A 22,977-nucleotide genomic window follows, 5' to 3' on the forward strand; every position below is an offset into this window, starting at 1 on the left:
TGCACCTGGAGCCTGAGAAGACGGCTCTGCACAGACATAGCTGCAGTGGGGATGGTTTTGTGCCTAAGCTCCCTGGGAAACAACACACAACACCCAAAGAATGGAACAGCAATATATACTTGAACAGCAACATCAACAATGAAAACAACAAGAAAGACACTAATATCAACAATATCAACAATAAAAGCAACAGCAACACTAATATTAACACTAATATCAACAATAACAACAGCACAAAGAGTAGGTTAGTGCTGTGAGCCCTGATGAACTGGGCCTTCCTTGCAGCCTCCAGCGTAAACAGAACCTTGGCTTGCAAGGGAAAGGAGGTGCTGGCCCTTGCAGGGCTCTGCAGGCCCCCAGCCGCTCGACTGGGCCGTGCACGGGCAGTCGGTAACTCGGGGGCTGCTCCAGCTGCTTCTCTCCAAGCTGGTGTTCCTGGGCAGGTCCTCGTGCCTCCTGCCTTCCACTGGGCAGGGACTGCACAACACGTGCAGCTCAGGAGAGGCTGGGAAACCTGATGGCCTCCACAGAGGCTTCCTGTGGCCCTGGGAAAAGAGAGGAAGGCAAGCGGTGAGAAACGCTGCGGGGCCTGTTGAGCAGGCTCATCTCAGGCTGCTTCCCTCTTGCTGGGCAAGCTGCGAGGGGCCCTGTAGGGCAAGGAGGTGGCACTGTGGAGCCCAGGCCCCCAGAGGAGGCTGAGAGCTGCTGAGGCTCAGAGCAAGGCGGCTGCAAGGGGGACACGTGCAGGGGCCACAGGAAGGCTGGCCGAGGGACCAGCAGTGCGTGAGGAAGGGCTGCCCTGCTGCAGCCCTGACAAGCCAGAGACAGCAGCGCTGCGGCTGCCTGAGAGGAGGTGCCGAGCGCCTGGAGCCCTTGGAGAGGCCGGCCAGAGCTCTGGGCCTTGTGGTCCCGCTGGCACAGAGGGAGGGCTGGCGCCTCTCCAGGGCAGCGGGGAAGCCCCCGCCGCAGGGGCTCGACCCGAGGGACCCGGCTCCCCCAGCAGCCCCAAGGGGAGGGCGGTTCTGTGTGGGCTCTTTGCGGTGGACACAACTTACCCGCCGGCCTCCTGAAGCGCTCCCTGGGGCTGGAGGTGCGCGCCCACTGCCACCAGCGAGCCTGCCGAGGAAGAGAAGGGTCAGAAGGAGCTCGTGTGGCTTCCGTGGGGCAGGCAGCTTTGGGGGTGCAGCAGGCAGTGGCCCCTGGCCTGGATGGGAGGCCACAGAGCACCCACTGCTTCTCCTTGCCCTTTGTGGCCTGCCCAGAGCTCTTGTTCCCCATGGCCCCTGCTTGCTCCCAGCCCCACAAGGCAGCACTTCCTACCTGCTCTTCCTTGGTGCCCTCTGTTTCCACTAGGAAAACGCACGGCGCGCCACCCTGCCCAATGGCCGGGATCCTGCGGATGTGGCGGGGATGGGGGCTGTTGCGCAGCTCGGGGAGCCTTTCTGGTGGCTTGGGGGTGCATTTCTCTGCCTCCAGGACATTTCGCGGCTCTCTCTCCCGATGGAAGATGCGGGAGAATGTGTCCACGCTGCAAGAGAGCAGAGAGAGCCCCGAGGTTGCGCACTGGGCAGCAGCGTCCTTGCTGAGAGCTGCCCTGGGCACCTGGCAGGGCCCCAGAGGCAGCCAGGCCCTGGGCGGCAGCAGCAGCCTGGGCTGGCATTGGCCTCCCGGCTGCCTGCTGAGCTTGCCCCAGCTGGGCGGGCAAGTGCCCCCCATCGCAGCGTGCGGCTGGCCCTAGAGCAGGGCTGTGCGAGAGCTGCCAGGGGCTTTTTGCCCTCCGCGGAGAGGGTCAGTGTGGGGCAGGTGCACGTGGGCACGGGTAGCTCCCTTGGCAGGGCCCGGGACACTGCTCAAGGGCAGCTGGTGGCCAAGGGGTGGCCCAGGCAGCTCCTGGCTGCAGCTGCCCCTCCACAGAGGCTGAAGTGGCGGCTCAGTCCGGGGCGTCTGGGGCTCTGGGGGCTGGGAGGCTGCGCAAGGGCAGCGCCCTGTGCTGGGTGCGCAGCACGAGCAGCGCTCACCTGTCCTGGGGAGCCCCCAGCTTCCTCCTGCGCTGCCCGCCCTGCTCCAGGCTCTGGTAGTCGGGCGCACGCAGCAGGGGAGGTGCCGGGCGCCGCGCAAGCGTGCGCGGCCCGTTCCTGTCGGGCTCGGGGAGCGCCTGGGACGCATCCCTGGCTCCGCTGCCTGCAGCACGGCCTGGCCTCCGCACGTGCGCCATGCTGTCGCCGTGGCCAGGAGGCGCAGACTGGCAGGCGCCGCGAGCCAGGACGACAGCACAGCAGCCCCTCCGTTGTAGTTGCCCCGTGCCCTCCTGTCTGGGCAGGCTCCAGCCCCTGCAGATGCAGCTGCCACACGAGGCCTGGAGCTGGTTGTGCTGGGCTTGCCTCAGCCACTGCCATGGGGCAGCTTTTGGGATGCCCTCTGTTTCCACCAGGAAAAGGCACTGCGCGCTGTCCTGCCCAATTAATGCAATGTAGTTCCTTTTTCACCACTGAAGTTGCTAGTAATGAAGCAACCAAAAATCCACTGCCTAAGATAGGATTTCAGTCCAAGAAGTCTTTCAGCTTCAGAAAAAAAAAAAAAAGAAAGAAAAAGGCTTTGTCTTGTACAGAGCGTCAGAGCCGAGACCAGTTCTCCGCGTTGCCTCTGCCTCCACATCCCAGCTATTCCCAGGAATGTGGAAGGCTTCAGGAACGGGCGGCTCCTGTAGCAGGGAGGCAGAGCTTGGGGCCGCAGCCCTGCACCCCGCGGCTCTCCCCATCCAGGTCCTGGCGCCCGGACACGCGACTCGGGACTCGGTCTGCCCAGGGGCTGCCCGGCCTCGGCGCCCGTCACCCGAAACGTTGACCGGCGCTGCCTGGTGCTCCCGCACCACCCCCAGCTACACAAAATCCAACTTCATGGCACAGAACAGCATTTTGAATCAGCACAGGTTCAAGAGGTTTAAACTGTTTAAAGTTATTTTGTATTCTTTGTAGGAATATCCATAAAAGATCTCAAAGGTATCTGTGTCTGTACATATACATAACCTTCAAAAATTATTCACAGAACAAAAATAAATCTTCTTTAGAACAAACCCAGGCAATGAAATGCAGAGATGGATCTCACAGACCACACAGTCCAGTGCTACTAGCATAAAAATACAGCTTAAAAAACAGGTTTGTTACTTCTTTAAGGTGTTCTTTGCTGAAACGTGTAATCCTCTTAAAAGATCATCTATTAAAAAATCATGCAGCTGGAGCGATTAAAAAGCCCAGCAACAGGAAAGGTGCTCCCTAAACACAAAATTCGCCCACATTAACAGGCAGATATAAAATCAGCCTCAGGTTGTGTTGCCTAAGTTCTGCTCTCTGGCATCAGCAAGGGCACAGCAGACACACCACTACCCCACATGACACATTCACATGCATCACTCCCGCTGGGTCCCACTTTCCACAAGTGACTTGTGTTGACCGGGTGTTGTCCTGGCCTGGTGGCCAAGCGGGCTGACGCGGAGAGTCAGATGAGGTGAAATGCTACACAAGCGAGATGGGGCAAGCTCCATGGCAAGCGTGCCATTCCCTTGCCATTCCGAGCCATGGTTGAGCGTGCACAGCTGGGCTGCATGCACATGGCCACTGACCTATGCTGCTAAGAAGCACAGCTGCTCCAGAGCTGCCAGGCCCACGCTTGGAGCAGTGTCTACACAATGCCCCACTGCTCCTTCACCACTTGGGTTCTCCTCAAGTAGAAAAGTCCTGCGATTTTGACTTTTCAAAGCTTGCTCTCAGACAGTAGGGTCTTTATTGTACAAAACTCCCAATTCTCTCCTAGGAGGCAGTAAGTCATGTGTGCAACACCATGGCCAGTACTGCCTTGGGAGCTAGATCATAACATTGGGACAGGAAGATAGGAAAGAATGATGGGTTCTAGGCACAGGGCACTCAGCTCCGGGAAATCCTGAGCTCCTTACCTGCGCATCAGTGATTTTCTGCTTCACATCAATGATTTTCTGCTTCACATCAATGATGGCTTGCATCTCAGCATGATCCTTTTTCAGCTCCTCTTCAACTGCCATGAGTCTGATGTGCAAAAAGAGAGAATTAGTGCAGTTTAAAACTATTCCTGGGTGTTTTGGCTGCTCTGGGGCTGTTGCTTTGACTTCTCCGGTTGTCCTCTTTTCTGCAAGAAGTCTGTTGCATTCAAGAAAGGTTATCGATCCTTCTCATAGCCCCAACTGCCTGAATTTATTATATTCAAAGTGGGCATTGCCAATAATCTAACTGTCCTGTAAAACCACCCCATGAGTACAGTTTTCAAACAAAGCAAATGGACCAGTTAGAGGTATAGCAGAGACTGGGGTTAGAAATTCCTAAATCTTTTTGTCTGCTCTCCTGACAATCTAAAGCAAGTCTCAACACTCATATCTCAGTTTTCTCATCTCTAAGGCAGGAGTGGTGTCAGTCCAGGCATATCAAGCCCACACAACTGCTCTCTTTATTGTCAAGGATAAATGTGACAAGGGGGAGCTTCCTGCTCTCCATGTTCTGCAGACTTTGCAGCCAAGTCTCACCTCCTGATGATGCTCTTCATCTGGCTGTCTTTCTCCTCTTGCTGCCGGTGTAGCCTCTCCTCTCTGTCTACCAGCCTGGACTTGTACTCCACGAGCAGCTTCTGCATCCGCTCCTCCTGCACGAGGAGGCGCAGCTTGTACTTCTCCAGCCGGTGGCTGGACACCTTCAGGCGCTCCTTCAGCTTCGCTATCTCCTGCTCGTACCGTGCAGGGAGGGGAGCAGAGCAGGAAAGAATCAGATGCAAAGGAGAAAGGAACCCATCGGATTATTATGTTCTGCTGCTGCTGAGAGAAAGCCACCGTTCACTTTCATTAAAACTAAATTGATGGGAGCAAAGGAAATGACAAGCAGACAACTGTGGGCAACCACAAAGGAGTACGGAGGCTCCCACTGAGCATTAGGTTATTCCCACACTGTGGAATGTCTTCCTGTAGCCCAGTTTAAGCCCTCAAATAGCTCTGACATGGCTCCTCAGTCCTGCCTGGTAACAATCCCACTTACTCCAGACCCAAGGAGTTCCCAGCCACAAGCTGCTAATGGTGCTCAGCTGTAAACAGATGTCCTAGGGTGACCAAACTTGTGAAAGGGACCCAAATAACTCATTTCTCAGGACCTGAGGAACATGAAACCAATTGTTCCAGGCTGAAGGCAGGGCCCATCACTCACTACATATAGCCTGCAAATTTACTTGGCTGAGGTTTGTTTTTTCCACCTACCACCTCTGGATAAGCACTTGTGCAATGGTACAATGAATCTCAGCACATTCCACTTCAGGTTTGGTTCATTCACCTTTCCTAAATTGTTTCTGTTGCCACTTCTTGTCCACCAAATATTCTCCTCTTTTCATCCCACCCTCTCAGAATACAAAACCTCTTATTTGGAAAAAAAATCTTTATTTGGGAAAAAAGTCAAAAAGTCACATCTACTTTGGGAAATAAACACACTTTAAAAAGTGCTTCTCAGGAGATGACGGACATTTCTGGCTAGCCTTGAAATACTCCACCATCTAGATGACAGACATTTGCCTTAGGTGAAGTCCAAGAAAAAACCCAAATGCAGCTGCTGATCAAGATTGAGCTGTGGATTGAACACTGTGGAGTAAAAAGGAATTTGGTTATTTTTTAACTGAGCCGCATCCCTACGAGATCTGTCCCAGAGAAGCTTCTCTACCTCATTTAACCCCCCCGCCAACTTCCTCGCTCTGAAAGACTCGAGGAACCAGACTTCCTTTTATGAGCTCTTAGTGTTTCAAGTTGCAACACACTCTTCCTTAATTACCACTTACCTCTGAGCATTAGGCTTGATTCAAGAAGTGCTTCACAGTTATTTTTCACAGGTGAAATGCAAACCATTCCCACCAATTCCCCCATCTCTCACACCCTTCTCTTCCCAGCAAGACTTCGGAACATTTCAGACCCCTTTTAACCCTTCCCCAGCTCTATATTATTGCATATGTCTAAAAATTCAACAGGAGCTATCTGAAAGCTCCTGTAAGTCGAGGCAGCTTGAAGGGACAGCATTTCCAATGGGAGCTACACCTGACGGTGCAGAAGCTTGGCACAGGCCACCCTGTGCAAGACCTCTGGTGTTTCTGCCACCTACCAGCTTTTTGCTTCACATGAATCACTCCTACGATGTGGGAAGGTTCAAGCAACAAGGCATTCACCACTGCCTGGGCGCTCTGAAGTGAACCCTCCTCATCCCCCATCTCCCCTCCAGCTCTGGCCGTGACCAACCTGTCAGTGGGGTCCTCAAATATCTCCTGAAGCCCTGAGGAGAGACTGCCACTGATGCTGGGACTAGAACTGTGCTCAGGGAAATGTCTCAGCTGCTGTTGAATGGGCGTAGGGTTGGTCAGGGACTTGGTGATGTCCACAAGAATGCGAGGCAGAGGTCCCAGCTTTGCCACGGTCGCCTGTAGAAAGGAATTTTCACCCTAATTGGACAACAAGCACCGCGACACCCGCCAGGTTTTGGATCACGATGCCCAGAGGCGGAGGGGTGGAGGTGGAAGGAAGGAGGGTGGGTGGTTGTGTGCGGGTGTGCCTGGACCGGGAGGCAGTGTTACGGAGCAGCGTAATCACGGCGACGAGATGGATGGAGGAGACCAACGGGGTGCAGCAGACATTGAGGAAAGAAAAGGAAATAGAAAAGAAATTAGGATTGATCCCCCAAAACAAAACAAAACAAACAAAAATCATGCTCAACAAAACCAAACTGTGGCTGTTCCAATGCAAAACTATCATGCAAAGCAAACTAAAGCCAGGTTGGGTGAGGTCAAAGTGAAAACTACAGTATCTACTCATTAAGGGGGGTTTAAAGGCTATAGATTCAGCTAGTGGGAGGGAACCTTCCAGGCAAAGGGAGTCATGTGGTAAAAGAAATGCATGCCAACAGACAAGGAATGCGGCATTCGAGGGTCATGAGAGACTTGAGAGGGTTGAGGGAGGTGGGGAAAAGAAGGTTTTCATTTCAGAAGCCTTTGGGCTTGGCGTGCTACGCTGATGCCATCTCCTGCAGCAAACGGTTATCAAAAACTAAGGCGCTCCTCCCTTCTTAAAAGCAACTGCATGAAAACACCAGTGACCCTCATTCCAACACTGCCATGGAAGGTGGGATTAAATGCTTGGCCTCAGGTTTACTCCCGCCCTAGCCTGGTGCTGGCCAGGCCAAGCACAGCAGCAGCCCAAAGGGGAAGTTGCTCCTTTGGATTCTTTATTTTTGCCCTCTCTGGGTGAAGACTGGTTGTAGCAGCTACACGGTGCTGCTTGCTCTCGTGCCCGAAGCAGGAGACAAAAGTGGTACAGACTTAATGCTGAAGTAAAACTCCCTCAAAGACATTCCTCTTTTCAAAGATGTCCTTATTTTTCCCGTGAGCAAGGATCCAGTCACTCCAGAGAGAGGTCTGTTTACAGAAGCTTTCTTACAGAGCATCTCCTGCTCTATTAAGATCTGTGAGGTTACTTGTCTCCTCAATTCTCACTCACTACCCACAGTAGAACAGCACTGCAGTGTAACTTTATCCCTTAATTCTCTTTATAGCAATCCACTACGCCAGCTCCCAGGGGCCTGCTAGGATAGATCCATACATCTAACCTACAGAAAGGACAAAGCACATCTGCTTTAAAGCTTTACGTCTGGCTCCTTCTCCTCCCAGCTGCCCGAGACATTTAGGACGTTTTCGTTTGGAGAGCAGTACCCATTTGCCCTGCAGAAACTGGGTTTCCCTTGACCTGATGGCCTGAGCAGCTGGAGGAAGGTGGCACAGTTTGTGGCACTGACGGATTTACCCCAACTTATGGAAATGGTGGAACTGGTCTTTTACATGCTCCCTTTGCCTGTTTTTCCAAGCTTGCTGAGCTGTCTTTATAACAAAGATTTTATTGTCTGTGACACCAGGAGTGCAAACTCTGCACATGTATGACGAAAACAGAAAAACAAGACCACAAACTGTTATCAGCCTAAGATTAACTGAGATTAATATACATTATCCTTCTGAGTCAAGGACATTTAGATTTACTCTGATGCACAAAGCTCAGTGCCTTCTTTTAAATAATGCGCTGTGAGAAAACAAATATCCAACAAATCAGTATCTTGGCAGACCATTCTAGCAACAAAAATCATTAGCAACACATTGCAAGTCACCTCAGCTCTCCAGTTGCAAAAGACACGGAACACAGACAAAATTATGCAGCTCCAAAAGTGCAAATATGGAACAGTTTTAAGTACTTTCACAAAAAAAAAAAAAAAAAAAAAAAAAAAAGCTGACATGGAGCTCAGCTTCTCTGACTCATCAGGTTTACTTGTTAACAAGGTTTTAATGATCTGGGGTCTTGCAGGGAATGTAGCTGGGGAAGAACAACCCAGACTCTGCTCTTGTGCAGTTCAATGGTCCCAGTGCTCAGAGCTGCAGCCGAGTGTCTCCCGTGGCAAGGAGGGAGTGCAGCTCTGGCAAGGGCCCCTCTAAGCTAAAAGCTAATGCAAACGTCACAGAAATGGACAAATCTCAGCGGGTTTGGCCCTGGTCTTCCAGGAGAGCAGTTCTGCCTGGCCAGGACGTGACTTCAGCCCAAGCTGGGCAGGGGAGGGTCCAGCCAGGTGCCTCAACTTGCATCCAAAAGAACCTCCCCCCAGCATCTCCATTTCCCAGCCAAGCACTCGAGTGCTGCCCTCTCTGCCTGATTTGGGTGTTCGCACCAGCAGTGGGGCCCAGCCGCCCCCAGCAGCCGCCCCGGGGCCTCCCGGAGCCGGCGGGGCCGCAGCGGGAGCGCGGGGGAACCGTTGGGCGATGGCCCTATCGCACATTCCTCTCCCCAGCCGCTGGGCACTCTCTCCCCAGCGCGGCTCCGGCTGCTCCCCTGATGTCTCCTCGTGTTTACGGTCGCTACGCTACAATCGCCGCGTTCGCCCTCCCAGGCCTCCGCTCCGCTTTACCTCATCAAGCTGGGAAACAACCTTACACAAGAGGGAATGCAAAACGGAGAGCTCTCTGCCCACGTCGATGTAGCCCTCAAACCCGGGCATGTTGGAGATGCTCTCTGGATTAGAAATCTCGAGCAGAAAATGCTTCATTCCTTCCCACTCCTGTTCCAGAAAGTCATTCATGAAGCCCATGTACTCTTCCTTGTTACCAAACCTGCAAGAAAGGGGAGGGAAAACTCAGTCAACAACCACCACAAAAAAGCACAAGAGTAAAATAACTGTCTGAAAACACTTCATGGTTATCTTTTGACTTGCCTTTCTGAAAAGGTGTCTGGAAGGGGAGAAAATGGGCAATTTAAGAGATTCCCTGCTTTCTCGACTTGGTTAAATACTAGTAACTTGCCACTCATACTGTCAACAAGGGGGTTGGTAACATCTCTTCCCTCCCACAGACTTGGTTTCTCTCCAGCACCTTCCCTGCACCCCTTCCCCTAACGGAGAAGTGCCCCTGGGCCTACATTCAGCTGGGAACCTGGGAGGTGGAAGGGGAAAAAAAAACATGATCCTTGGCAGGAACGACACTTTTTTTTTTTTTTTTTAATAGCATAAAACAGGCACACACAGGCATGCTAAACCATTAACCTCTTCGTGCTTTTCTCCTGTGTCCCTCTACTGAATTCAGTGCAGCTCCAGTCTGCATTCAAATTGACTCTGCCTAACTCAGCTCTGGGCTGTTCCAAAGAGAACGGAGGAAATTTCTTCCTTTCTAAAGTCTGTTCCAATTTGCACAAGAATCAGCAGTCTGCAAAAATGACCACTAGGCAGGGCTCTCCTTACTTGACCTGATTTGCACCTCTAGAAGCAGAGATTTCGAGGTCATCCCCACCACCTACTTAGCAAAATTGGCCAGATTCTGAACCACTTTAGCAATAAGAGTGAGGGTGCGGGATGTCTGGTCGTCAGGATACTCCTGCATGAGGTAGAAGAGGCTGGGGGACATGATAGCAGGACTCAGGAAGCGCAGGAAGAGTGAGGCGCTGATCAGGCGCTCGCTGATGTCCTCCTTGCCCCTGCTCAGGCACTGCTGCTTCCACGATGCAAACACCTCCTTCAGCTCCCGAGGGAACACGCTGAAAAACAGCAAGCAGAGACACAAAACCGTGTGGGCAATGACAGGCAGAAAGTCAAAATGGTGACCAATCACTTGAAATAATTAACTGTGAGAAATCATCCTTGACTTATATTTTCACTCCACCTCTCTAGGCCAGAAAATGTCATTAAACATCTATTCTTAAATCACCATTTAATCTGGTGATTCTTAAGTACCAGTTAAATCATCCCTTGTTCAAACATGTGAAATGAAGCTGTTTTCAGACCCACCGATGTGCAGACTAAAAACCACCACGACCACGCTGAAACAGAGTGCTCCAGATATTTAAAACAAACTGGATCAAAATGAACTATATAACTCTATATGAACTATAATTGAAATTTGTATTTTGCTTGTAAAGCTCTTCCACTGCTTTGCATATATTTTGCCCTGAAGCAGAAAGGACATTTTTTTTCCAAGGACACTCACTAGCAGAGATTAATAAAAATCTTTCGGCCAGTGTGATTTCCCACACTTTTTGGTTTTACCATTCTAAAGGGGCTGAGAAAGAGTTGTCTCTACATACCAAACCCACTTTTTATTCTGAGCTCCCGCTGTCTTTTCCCTTAACTCCCTCCTTGTTCAGGCACAACTCACTATCTGTCCCCTGCAGAGGATTTCAGCAGAAGCTCCTGCTGGAACCCCCTGGTTTAGGCAGAAAAGTCACCCACGGTATTGCGCCCCAGGTAATAAGGCAGCAAGAAAAGGAAACAAGGCAGTCTAAGAAGATAGACGGCTACTTCCTAGCACGACTGCTGGCTTCACATCCTCAGAAGAGGAATTCACACTTTCCACTCAAAAGAGCTGTGAGGGAGAAGGAGGAGAGAGCACCTCACCAGTAGGAATTGATGATCTTGCAGAAGGCCAGCTCGCAGCACTTTTTCAGGTTGCTCTGATGGTCTGCTAATTCACTGGGTGAGCACTTGCTGGGATCCACTTTGCAGTTTTCATTTGACTCATACTGAGCTTTGATGAACTCTCCTGGACACAGGGAAGAGGATGACAGACCACAGTCACTAGAGGAACAGCCTCCCTGATGCACCTTTCAATCCTGCTTGTGCCTTTCCAGAGCAACCTTGCTGCCTTGCGACACGGCCTCCAGACACCAGACCTTGGCAGCCTGGCTCCTCTGGCTCTCCCAGAGGAATGAGGCTTTGCTACTCATCCTCAGGCCTTCCCCAGGAAATGCACTTGACAGTGATGTTTATTTTTATTATCTCTAAACTCGCCCTCCTTACATTTCAAATCTGGCTCAGGAATAAGACTAATACTCCAGTGCGAGATCAATCCTGCTTGTTTTCTCAGTTTCTTACAGGAACATCTCACAATGCCTCTGTCGCCTGCATCTTTCAAAGTCCTTTGCGTTTCTGTAATCCTTGGACACACATTCGAAAAAGGATGAGGTTTCTTTTGCTTAATATATTTAAATGCACCATTCACCGTTTTTTCTCTTTTTTTTTTTTTTTTGGACTTATGCTAAGAAATGTTTTTTAAACTGCTGCTGTTCACCAGACAAAACCTTCATTCATTTGTTTAATGATTCAGTGTCTTCTGAGTTCACCTCCTGCCATGTCCTTGCCGGCTCCGAGCTAACACCCCAAGGCTTGTTCGTGCAAAGGGGTTTTGTTTTTCGACCTCTGTTTTCTTAAAAAGCCTTAACCAACCATCAAGCCCATCCAAGCTAAAGCCAGCAGTGTTCTTGCAAGCAGATCAGCTGCCACATTTTCTTAAACTGTTTTGCTTAGGTCCAAAATCTTCCTGCTGAGGCCATCTAGATCACTTACTTGCTAAACCATCAGCATCACTTCTGTGGGTGAGCTCTGTTTTAACTGTTGCTTCCTGGGCTATTTTTTTCCCTTAAATGTCTTTGAAAGACATTCTTTGTGGTCCACGAGGCTCTGTATTAATCGTGTATTGAGACGCTCTCGCAGATAAAATAAACAGCTCACACCAACGTAATGTCACTAACTCTTTCAAAGAGCACAGCATCGGAGTGAATTGCCTAGTGACACTCAGCACGTGATGAAGAATGAGAGGAATATATTGTCACGAGCAGCCTTGCCCTGGGCACCAGACAGGCTGCACAACCGACGGCGTATTTCCATCTCTAACATCGGTGATTTAGTCTTATCACTCAGCACCCATGTTCTAGACCACGGGATAAAAGCCATTAATTTTCATTCCGGCTTCACCACTACAGCTGTGGTCTTTGGATGGGCCACCTCCCAGATCCCAGCACACAGAGTCCAATCCAGTTCCTTGACTTATTGTTCTCTGCAACTGGATTAGCCCTTGTAATACCAAAAAAAAAAAAAAAAAAAGACAGGTTGGCACTTTCTTACCTAGTGCATCGTGAAGATACTTTTGCCCTACCAATTTTAGGTATTCCTCAACATCCTCAACAGCTTTGGTAGCAAGTGTGTTCTCCCTGAAGATCAAGACATCGTGCTCCAACCAAAGATCTATCTCAGACATCACCAAATCTGTCAAGAAGTCCTGAAGAAAAAAGTAACATGGGCAGAGGTTATTCTAACTGGACTCAGTCACGCTAGGCAGAAACCAAGGAGGAAGGATAAACACAGGAACAAGAGGATCACTGAAATAACTGTCTAGCTTTGGACATGGGGTGCCAAGGACTGCTTTTCATGCTGAACACAGACAAACTATACATTTAAAAACCCAAGATGGAAGTTAGGAATCAATTCTTGCAGCTCAGCAAAATTTAATTAAGAAGAACGGCTTACAACAACTTAATTCACAAAATAAAAACAGCTCTGGACTTGGAAAAAAATGTTGGCATACTTCCTGTGGATCTACATGGCATGGAAGTAACAATCGAGTTTCATCACTGTGAAAAACCACTTAATATAGGGCTTAGTCCTATAGTAATATTTCTTTCCTCAAGTGATAAGTGCTTATGAGCCAAGGACACTCGGCACATCACAAGAAACACTCAGTGCTTAACGAATCTCCAGGACAGGAGCTGTACTTTTGTCCGAGGTTTTTTACTTTTCAAAAGAAAAAAATACCCATGATCCTAAATTAGGACTAAATGATAAGTGTGACTTGCTAGTGCTGCTCCAAACATTAATGTCCTCCAAAGAGCACTGCAGCGAGGCATCCTAGCCCTACTGATTATACAAAACTAATGTATCAGTACAAAATATTCAGAACAAACTAGGGCAAATATTCAGAACAAATTAGCTATTGCTTTCTGATGAAATTTGACAGAAATATTTTCACATAGTGCAGGCTGGGACCATGCATCTCTATCAGCACCACAGTGTGAGCTGCAAAGGTTCCTTGGCCCAGGCTGCTCAATGTGTCTAGAAAAGAGAACTTCAAAAATACTGTGGCACTGCAAAGACAAACTGATCACATTAACGTGCCTACTCCTTGCAGCTAGCACTGCAGGAATCCAAGGGCTGCTTTCAAAAAGCATTTTAGTACCATCCTAGAGGAGTTATCCCAGCTAGCAACTTCCCTGGATTTGAGAAACAGCGTGGTGAGGAAAAAGCTCTTATTGAGAGAGCCCCCTTCAGAGGGGCAGGTCAAGGCGGGCAGGGTACACGACTACGGGCACACGAGAGGCTGTTTCACAGCAGCTGAGTGGGGCTGTCACCTGGATGCTGCCAACGGCTGCTCTTCCACATCTCAAACCCTCACACTTGTGTTTGGGGGTGTGTAACTCACTCCGCCGGCTACAGCTGGGCACCCCTCTCACACACCCAGCTTGGCAGGAGCAGCCAGGTAAATCGATGCCTTTTAATACCTCTCAAAATTGTCTAAGCCCTACAGGACATTTTCACACACTTTTTTCCAGCATGCACAGAGAAGTCCTGATAACATCCCTGAGCACACTAAGTCCTGATAACACTGAGCACAGCTTCTGTAAAAGCTGTTCAAACCCTGACCAAATCAAGGCTGGAAGTGATTAACTGATTCAGCCTGAGACAACAATGGCAGTTCAGCCCATCACAGGCATTTCTGGAAGTTACTTTCTAGCTTATTTCTCTCTTAAGATTCCTAAACACTCAATGAGTCCCCAATGAGTAACATAAGGTTGCATGGTCCCTCCTACTTCCTCCTCTTCACTTGGCACAGAGTATCTTCAATCTTGGCATCAACCAGGGCACTTGCTTGTTGGTAAGACACCCATCCACATGCATTTGCCCAAGCCCTTGAAAGTATTTTCTAGACCCTTTTCCTAGCTTTTGATCCCATATCCAGAAATGCCACAGGCACCTTCTGCTGCTGTGTGCGGTCAGGCCAGCCCAGGCTTCCTACTTTCTGCAGCCCCAGAGACACCCAGTGCGAGCAGCAAGAGGGAGTCACTTGGACAGGGGCCGCCTTCTCTTACCTTTGCTCTCCCTGTGCTCTGCAGGATGTGCACCAAAGCACCAGCCATCTCCTCCTTTTTCCTGATGCTGATCACTGGTTCGAGCACGGAGCACAGCGTAGTGTAGTTGCTGGTAACAAACTCTGCAAATTCTTTGTATTGCTCCATGGGCAAGATGGTTATGGTCTGGTAATGGGACTTGATCCGAATGGAAGGTCCCCCTGCTTTCCCTTTCTTGGGTGCAGATGGGCTCACTGGGTACCATTTTTCCATAAACTGGTGACCAGTTACGCTGGCCACAGGAATGTTGACCAAGCCCACATAGTTGTTCTTGTCCTTCTTCTTCTTCTTCTCTGCATCCTTGTAGATGTGAACTGCGATACTTTGAAGAGGCGGGAGGCTGTAGAACTCAAAGTGCTCTCCCCAGAAAATGTTGTCAGCTTTTGTTTTGCTGGTGGTGCGGGCGAAGAGAATGTCATCAAGGCACAGCTCACAGAAGTACTTTTTCTTAGGGGTCAGATCCTTTGCCTCCATGATCCAAAGACGAAGCACATTCTCAGCTCGACGGCAGTTGTCCTGCATGGAAGAAAGATCTCAGCTTTGATTCAGAATCTCTAGGAAATTCAACATATTCTCTCCTAAAGCAGAAGCAACTTGCTGTCTTCTGCATGTCCAAGGTAGGGGCTAGAACATTTTTCTTCTCAGAAAGCTCCCAGGGAGGCAGCATGCCAGCTCTAGAGCTGACCTACCTCAAGTTTACCCATGGAAAACCTGACTTTCTTTCACCCAGCTCTGAAATGCCTTTTCCTTTTGCCAGCGCTGTACTGCCCCATTAACCCATGGAGCTCCATGTCCTTTGCTTCCTTATTTCTGGAATTTCCATTACCTTATTTGGCTGCACTGCTCTGCGTATGTTTTCCATCCACTTGTCTCTCTCTGCTGCTGAGGAACAGCTGAAACATTTACTGCCAGTGGAGCAGGTTACCTGCAATATATAAGTGATCAGCTGAGATCAAGCAAGTCCAGAAGACATGGACGATCCTGCAAAAAGTAAAGATGACAACTAGGAATGTTTGAGAAACAGGGAGTAAATATGAAAAAGGCAGGAAAGCATTACAAGATCCCAGAAAGCAGAGATGGAGAGGCCCACAGAAAACAGAGAAAAAAAAAAGTCAGTTCAAATTAATATCAAACTAAAAGGAAACATATGAAGGGCCAAAGGTTACTCTTAAAAGACTCTTAAACATCTTACAATACATCTGGCTATAATCAGCCAGTCAATTATTTTTTACACTTGTTAATTGATCCATAGCTATGAAATGCTTGCAGTTTTCCCCAGAAAATCCCAGGTACTGGATGATTTGGTCACAAACAGCGGAAAGACAAAACTAGCAGTGTGTTGACACAAGGAAAAACTCCCTGGAAATGGTGACTTCAGGGAGCTAATGCCAAGTGAGTGGGAACAGCTCCTGGCCGAGGCTCAGAGAAGAGCCTGCTACCCGCTGGCTTTCTGCCAGGGCCGCTTCCAGGTTCTACTGCAGAGCTTTAGACACATGCAAAGGACTCAGCTGAAGCCACATTGACTCTCCCCTGCCACAGCTGCCTGCAATGGCCTTGGGCGCATCCAGCTTGGTGCTGCCCTTGCAGGGAAATGACTGTGTGAGCACAAACAGCCTGTTCTGGAGGCAGCCCGGGTTGAAAAGCAAAGAGGAGCTTTGCTCCCCGCTGCCCGGTGCAATGGAAATGTGCTCAGCTGCTGAAGCTTCTCCTCAAGCAACCTGGGAAGGGGCTGCGCTGCTGCAATATGGTTCACAGTGGAAATGACACTTCTCAGTTACGGTATATTTTCAAGTGAATTTAGGTGACAGGAGGAAAATCCAGCTTAAAAGCAATAGCTACGCTTAGGGCGTACATACGTGTGCTGACTACAAATGCCTAGAGATTTCCCAAGGTAAGAGAAGTTCAATTAGAAGATGCAGTAATTGAGAATGTTTTCTCTTTGCTGACTGGCTGAAGCCATCAGGACTTGGGGATCTCATGCCAATTCGGCAGACCTCAGGAGAACATGTGTTCCCAGTTTGCTCTCAGCTGCCTCATCACAGGCCAGCATGCTCTAAGTACATTTTTGAGTACATAAGCACTCAAACTGACTGACAGCATATAATCTGCTGGGTGCATGGAAAGTGCTCACCTCAAAGCAGAAGTCTTGTCCAAGGATGCTGCTGTGAAGTGGTTTGACAAAGACTTTTTCTTCTGCCCCAAGATCCAAGGTCTCCACCGCGCTGCCCGGGCTCAGTAAAGACGCATGGGAACGGGACTCTTTCAGCTTTGGCAATCCATGTGACCTGAAGAACAACAATGGGGAAAGGAAACATTATTTTTCTGACCATTTCTAAGAAATGTGGCAGCATCTCGCAGAAAGCTACAACTTGTTGGTGTTTCTTCAACTAGGGAAATATTTGCTAACAGCAAAAAGCACACTTACATCTCTACATCTCTAAACCAACGCAGAACGGTAGCTGCTCTTGTTGGAGCAAAAATAGCCCCTGCTAGATACAATTTTTTTTCTTAAGATATAGAGTCTTTGACCTAAAGTCAAACACACTTATTTCCCGTTTTATGGCGCTCAAGTCATTTAGCTATACTGAAGTTTTGCAATTAATGCTTCCCCTTTTCTTCCTCCCCATGTCTCCACTACTCACTTTTGGCCCCCAGCTCGACACCTGCAGCTCTTCTCTCTTTTAGCTGACCAGCTCCTGCGTCCCTTGGCTTGGGCAGGGTCACCTCCACGACACTGTTACCAGTGCAGGCTCCTCTTTGTCCCTAGAAATATCCCTCCCTCCTCCACGCATTTTGGAACCAACTACCCAAGGCACTGAAAATTTTTCTGTATTCTCCCAGTTCGATTTTACGGTGACATCTGTGTGCAGTAGGAAGATCTGCTGTCAATAGCCCAGTAAGCAGGTGATGGCATCTTTACCTTGGGCCCTTCTTCCCCAGGGCCGACACCGAGCTGATAAGCTACAATAAAGACACAATACTTTTAGGCCTAAACTAATGCTTTCATTTCTGAAAACAAACTACAGGTGAACTGGATTTTGCCCCAGCAGCATGCGAAAAACAACATAAGGACAGCCTCGATTTCCTTCTCAACCTCACAGGGCTTTGCTTTATAAAGCTACACAATAGTTTCTTTGAAGGCAGGGCTCCGTGTTTGTCAGAGCAAGAAAAGGTAGATGTTATCAGTCACCCTGGCCCTGGAAGCCTGCACAGCACCATGGTGCCACCGAGCACTACCTGCTTAAAACAGGAAAGGGCTGATTCACGGGGCAGGATAGGGATGCTCCTACTGCCCTGCAAGGAGAAAAAAACAGCGGCAGGGAGAGCAGGAGGTGGGGAGGAAATGGGCATTCCCTGCTATGAATTCCAAATAATTACACAGACTCAGCTACTTTATGCTACCTTCTTTTGCACCCAAACAATTGGAGCTGGCTTTGCTTTTGGAAAAACCCCCAAAGAGCAGCATAGTTCAAAACACAGATGAGATCTTGTTGGCCGCCTCTTCCCTCCAGCCCTTCTCCTCCCAGCATCCTAATCTCTGCTTCAGCTTAGGAGCTTCATTCCCACATGACTTCAGAGTTGTTTTTCTTGCTATTGGATCCACCAATTGCATTTTCCAGGTGCTCTGAGATACACACTGACACTTTGGGGTAGTGGCAGGCGGTGATGGGGAGAGAAGAAACTATTTTCAAGTTTATCTTTATGATGGAACCGGGTTTCCCTTGTGGTTTGATTGATGAAGCATCCTTTGAAAAGCAGTAGACTTAACTACAACCTTTCAGCACCCCTACATGCAGCTGCCTGCGTGGCCAACCAGCGGGAGCAGAACTCCATGAAGCCTCAGGCTTTCCAACAGAAGGTACCTATGAGGTCGAGCAGTGCCTAGACACTTCCGTTCTCCAAGCAGGACCCATCAGTGCTCTTGACCCTCACGATCCTGCAGCACGAGGTTTCACCAAACCAGCAGTCAAGCCTGGCACAGGGCTCATGCTTTTGAGCCGTGCTGCTCATTCGCACAAAGGTCTCTCTCCAAAGAAAGCTCCTCTTGGCTTCTTCCTGCTCTGCTGCTCTCCGAGGATGTTCCTTTTCCACGCTGCGTGCCCTCCGCTTGCTTTGGCGGACACACGGCCGAAAGGAGGAGGATCACGTGGACACTTGTCCTTATCCAGTGTCCTCTGCACTGCTGGCTTTCGGGTCGCTCCTTCCCAAATCCCAGGTTTGGGCCCTGCCACCCTGTTCATTTGCCTCCTGGATCCTTGTTTTTAAATCCGTGCACAGGAGACTTGGAGGACAAAGGGAACAGAGCAGTGCCGGGCCGTGCCAGCCCCCGTGGATGGAGTTTTATGCTTCACACACAACTGGAGAAAACCCACGTGCCACTCAGGTCTAGCTGACAATTCATGCCCACGCTGGCAGGCAGTAGAGGAAGATCCATTTTTGAAGAGAGGAGAGGGTTTTGTTGTGGAGCAGATCATGCATCAAAGCAAAGTAATAGCGACTCATTGTAAATATGCTTATTGACCTTCCTAAAATAGTATCCTTTCCACTGGAAAAGGATGCCTCATCAGCCCACATTTACCAGGAGTGCCATGTTATGGAAACACTTATGTCTTTACATTATTTATGGCAGAGATTTTTGCATCACAGAACTTCAAAGAAAGCTGGCGACAGAAATCACTAAAAGCAAATAGTACTTTACCACAGGGTAAGCTTATTTAATATGGTTATGCTCACCACACTGTTTCATACAGCCAAGTTGCAGCTTCCTGAAAATAGGGGTTTATAACAAAACTTCACTCCAAACGGACCGCATGACATTGCCACGACTAAAGGAACAGCATCAGCCACCACCGGCGAGCAGCAGCCGTCCGCTCCCCAGCTCCTCACATCAACAAGACCTCCAACACCCACAGCCATCTCCACGATTTTACGGCACTGCTTTCAGATGGAGAAGACAGAATCAGATTGAATTGGCACAGCATGACAGGTTCAGCTAATGAATTCTGCTCAGCTAAGGGAGAAGTAAAAATGCACTAAACAGCAAAAGGGGAGAGAGCTCTTAAGTACAGGGCAACCTATTTTTGACTCTGATACTCCTGCTGAACTACTGTGGAATAAAATGCACTGTAAGGCTTAATGAAGACAATTAAGGCACTTTACAAATAGTTAGGAAAAAGCAGCTTTTACCTGCGTCTTATATAATCCATTTCCAGCCCAAAGTTCCAGCAAAAGAGACACAAGCAAGAATTTACCGCAAGGAGCTCTTAGATGGATAGAATTAAGTTCCTTATTGAGTTCTCTCATTTTCTGAGAAATAGATGCTCTGTTCACTGTAGGACTCCACCCTGCAGCAGCTACACAACTACGGCCTTAGCCAGGCCCCTTCGTGTGCCGGAGCGGCACCGCGTGTCCTCGGGGCTGGCCAGGGCTGCTCACTCTGACCTGCCTGCACCAGCAGCCTCAGGGCGACCGCGTGCAGGCAAAGGGCACTAAAACCTCCCAATCCAGTGGTTTCTATCATGAAATCTAAGGCCCAGTGTTTACTTGCAGGGATGCTGAAGATGAAAAAGGTATTTGACTGCAGATGCTTAACCTGACCTTTTTTGTCAACTGTTAAGAGTAGTTAAAGGTTTCAGCCTTGAGTTGGTGCTGCCTCGCATATTCTAACATATCAGTCAGTCCCAAACACACCCATCTGACAGCTGGCAATAAAATCCTTCCCTCACTTACCTCTCTGGGCTTGTGCTCAGCAATACTCACGCTGTAGGTGCACTCTGTGGGTGAGATCACCTGGGAGACGCTCTGACTATTACCTGTCATCGGCGTTGTGCAGAGTAGCGAGACGGAAACTCGTGTTCCTGTCCAGTTTTGACTGGCTCTTTGTCCTCTTCATGGAGCCTTTCAGACGTTTACTGAAGAGGCCCTAAAATGAGAAGTCACAGCAGTGAAGCAGGGAACCTCTTGCACCGGGAACAAATCAATCAGGGCAGTGTCACTGCATCCACACTCAGTGATTCCCACTGACCGCCATGAGGGATCTGCTGTACTGGGATTCACCAGAGCAGAAAGAGGGGCAGGACAGGATTGTTGATGACCGTTCCCCTGCGTGACAGCTTTGAATTGCAACAAGCGGCACTGCTCATGTTACAGGTGAACTTCAGTGAACTCCAATTACTACTCAAAAGACTCAAAAATTAAACAAACAACCCCCCTCCGCTACTAGCAAGCAGTAGTCTTGGGTACTCAGTATTTGACCCTATGCTCCCCTCCACACACCATGTTTTTAGTTCTTGGATTAAGACTAGAAGATGCCTTGTGTCCATTGCATCCAAGCTCTCTTTTTGGACTGGGATACAACCAGCCGTACCAAAAAACAGGCAGTTTCAAAACTCTCACTATCCAGACTTTAAAATCTCTGAAGATTTCAGTATAGTGACTTCAGATACTTGTCCAGGTGCTGTTTTGAAGCAAAACTCAACCCAAAATCTACCCAGGACCTTAACATATTACATGTCCAGCTAACCTGCCTTCTAAACAACTGCTGCTGGGCTGCTGGTACCACCGCCTGCACCTCCTCCTCCGAGCCCGCGCTCTGCAGGGCCACGAGGACAGGGAGCCACGTGTTCCCCTGGCAGCGCCGCTGCAGCTCCAGCTGCTGACGGGCAGCGCCAGGCACCTCCGCGTGCGGGGAAGTCACGGCTGTTTCCAGCAGGCATCGCTCCACCCTGTGCCACAGCCCCGCGCGGGGCTTGGAAGACAACACGCATTTTAAACCATATTGCATCCAGCTCCTTCCAGGGCTTGCAGGCACACGCGTTTGCGCTTTCCTCGGCACGATTCGAGCAAACAGAGAGCTCCTTAATCCAGTAGGATTCAGCAGCACTTGAGGGGTGGAATCAGCTCTCCCCCTCCGCAGAGCAGCTGCACGGAGCCACCATGGGTGCCCCTTCCTTTACCCCCTTCATTAAGAACATTACAGGCTCAGCAAAAATAACATGCCATCACCAACCTAGAGGAACTATTCTCCTAGCCAAAAATTGAATATAGAATGCAAACCCTGGCAGCAACTTCAGAAGTATTTATATAGATTGCTGCCCATGTTAATGCTGATGTGTCACTATTTGCAGCCTTAGATCCATCCAGGAGAAAAAAGCAAACTACAGATCTCCCAGAAATATAACCCGTAATATACAGCAGCAGGTACCAAAACCACCTGAAAAAATGGAAATACTCTTTCCTCCTCAGAGCCTGTTTATACATTATGGTATTTCAACCTCCACCTCCAGTTCGATGGGAAAATTTGCTCCCCTGCAGGAAAGCCGGACTCACCGGCACTTTGAAAGGAGACGTGTTCGCCGCATCCACGGAGTTGGTCTTCTCCGACGTGCTGGTCCCCGAGATGCTCTGCCTGCAAGGAGAACTCTCTGCCGGGACCTCTGAGAGAGAAGAGGAGGGAGGTGAGTGGGCGCAGGAGGGCTCTGCATCGCACCGCGCGGGCGCCCCGGCACAGTTTTGAGTGCATTAAAACACTGCCCAATTCCTCCATCTCTGATTTACTCACTAAATTACAACGGCATTTCCGCTCACAGACTCAAGGTTATGAATCCCACTTGCTCATAGGCAGTAAGCAGTTAAAATAAAAAAAACACTGGTGCAGATCCATACTCGCTGGTATTTATGATTCGATTGCTGTTTGTTCGCTACTATTCCAAAAACTTTATATTATCACGAGCTTTCTTCAGGGATGGCGTTACCCGCGATGCCCTGGCACGTGGGGTTTGGATGGCGCCGGAGCCAGGACACGCAGCCCCCGCGGGCGCCGCAGGACAAGATGGAGCATCACGGCGGGTAAGCAAGCCGGCCCTGCAGCGCGGCGCTGCGGCTCCAGGCTGCCTGTTAATTAGGGAAATAATGAGCAAAAGAAACCACAAGTCTTCAAGTCTTATGAGTAGTTTACCTAGCGGATGCTGAGCGTGCCGACAGTTTTTGAGCTTTCTTACAAGCTTTGAGAATGAACGCTAAGGAGCTGGGGGCAACTGCAGTATTAGGCCTGGAGTTGAAGCCAGTCTGGGGCAGCGTGACAGATTTGGGCTGAAGAGCCCCCGTGGTGCCCCGCAGCAGCTCACCCCCATAACGGTGCTGTGGGGCTGCCCGCTGCGGGGACGCCGCCGAGCCCGGGGAGCCGCTGCCCGCACAGGGGTACCCGAGCCCCGCTCCCCCGCCGTGGGCGTGCAGGACGCAGCGCGAGCAGCACCTCTGGATGCAGAGCTGGCATAAAGCTCCGGTCGCACCCTCCTGCGCCGCAAGACACGGCCCCGGCGCAGGGGACGCAGCGTGAACGGCAAGCAGCAGCACACGATGCAGCGCTGCAGGGAAGCTCCCATCGCGCCCTCGGCGTCGCGCTCCTCAGCGCAGCGGGCGGGAGCATGAAGACAAGCGCCCGGTCGCGCTGGGAA

At 49.9% G+C, this 22,977-nt stretch overlaps 1 protein-coding gene across 1 annotated transcript; it reads right to left on the reverse strand.

The window, feature by feature from the left end:
* Positions 1 to 495: 495 nt before the first annotated feature.
* Positions 496 to 22,905, reverse strand: LOC148595530 (ras GTPase-activating protein nGAP-like). Its single transcript, XM_088520381.1, has 15 exons — positions 22,725 to 22,905; positions 21,851 to 21,957; positions 20,335 to 20,444; positions 16,653 to 16,806; positions 15,348 to 15,446; positions 14,483 to 15,037; positions 12,465 to 12,618; positions 10,959 to 11,103; positions 9,866 to 10,102; positions 8,985 to 9,186; positions 6,153 to 6,486; positions 4,550 to 4,754; positions 3,950 to 4,058; positions 1,056 to 1,116; positions 496 to 545 (listed from the first exon to the last, which is right to left on the reverse strand). The coding sequence occupies exons 1-15, from the start codon at positions 22,903 to 22,905 to the stop codon at positions 496 to 498; spliced, it is 2,703 nt and encodes a 900-aa protein (XP_088376507.1).
* Positions 22,906 to 22,977: the final 72 nt, after the last annotated feature.

The sequence above is a fragment of the Tinamus guttatus genome, unplaced genomic scaffold, assembly GCF_059628265.1.
Source record: "Tinamus guttatus ecotype Peru unplaced genomic scaffold, ASM5962826v1 Tinamus_guttatus_pri_ptg000087l, whole genome shotgun sequence".
Taxonomy (NCBI): domain Eukaryota; kingdom Metazoa; phylum Chordata; class Aves; order Tinamiformes; family Tinamidae; genus Tinamus; species Tinamus guttatus.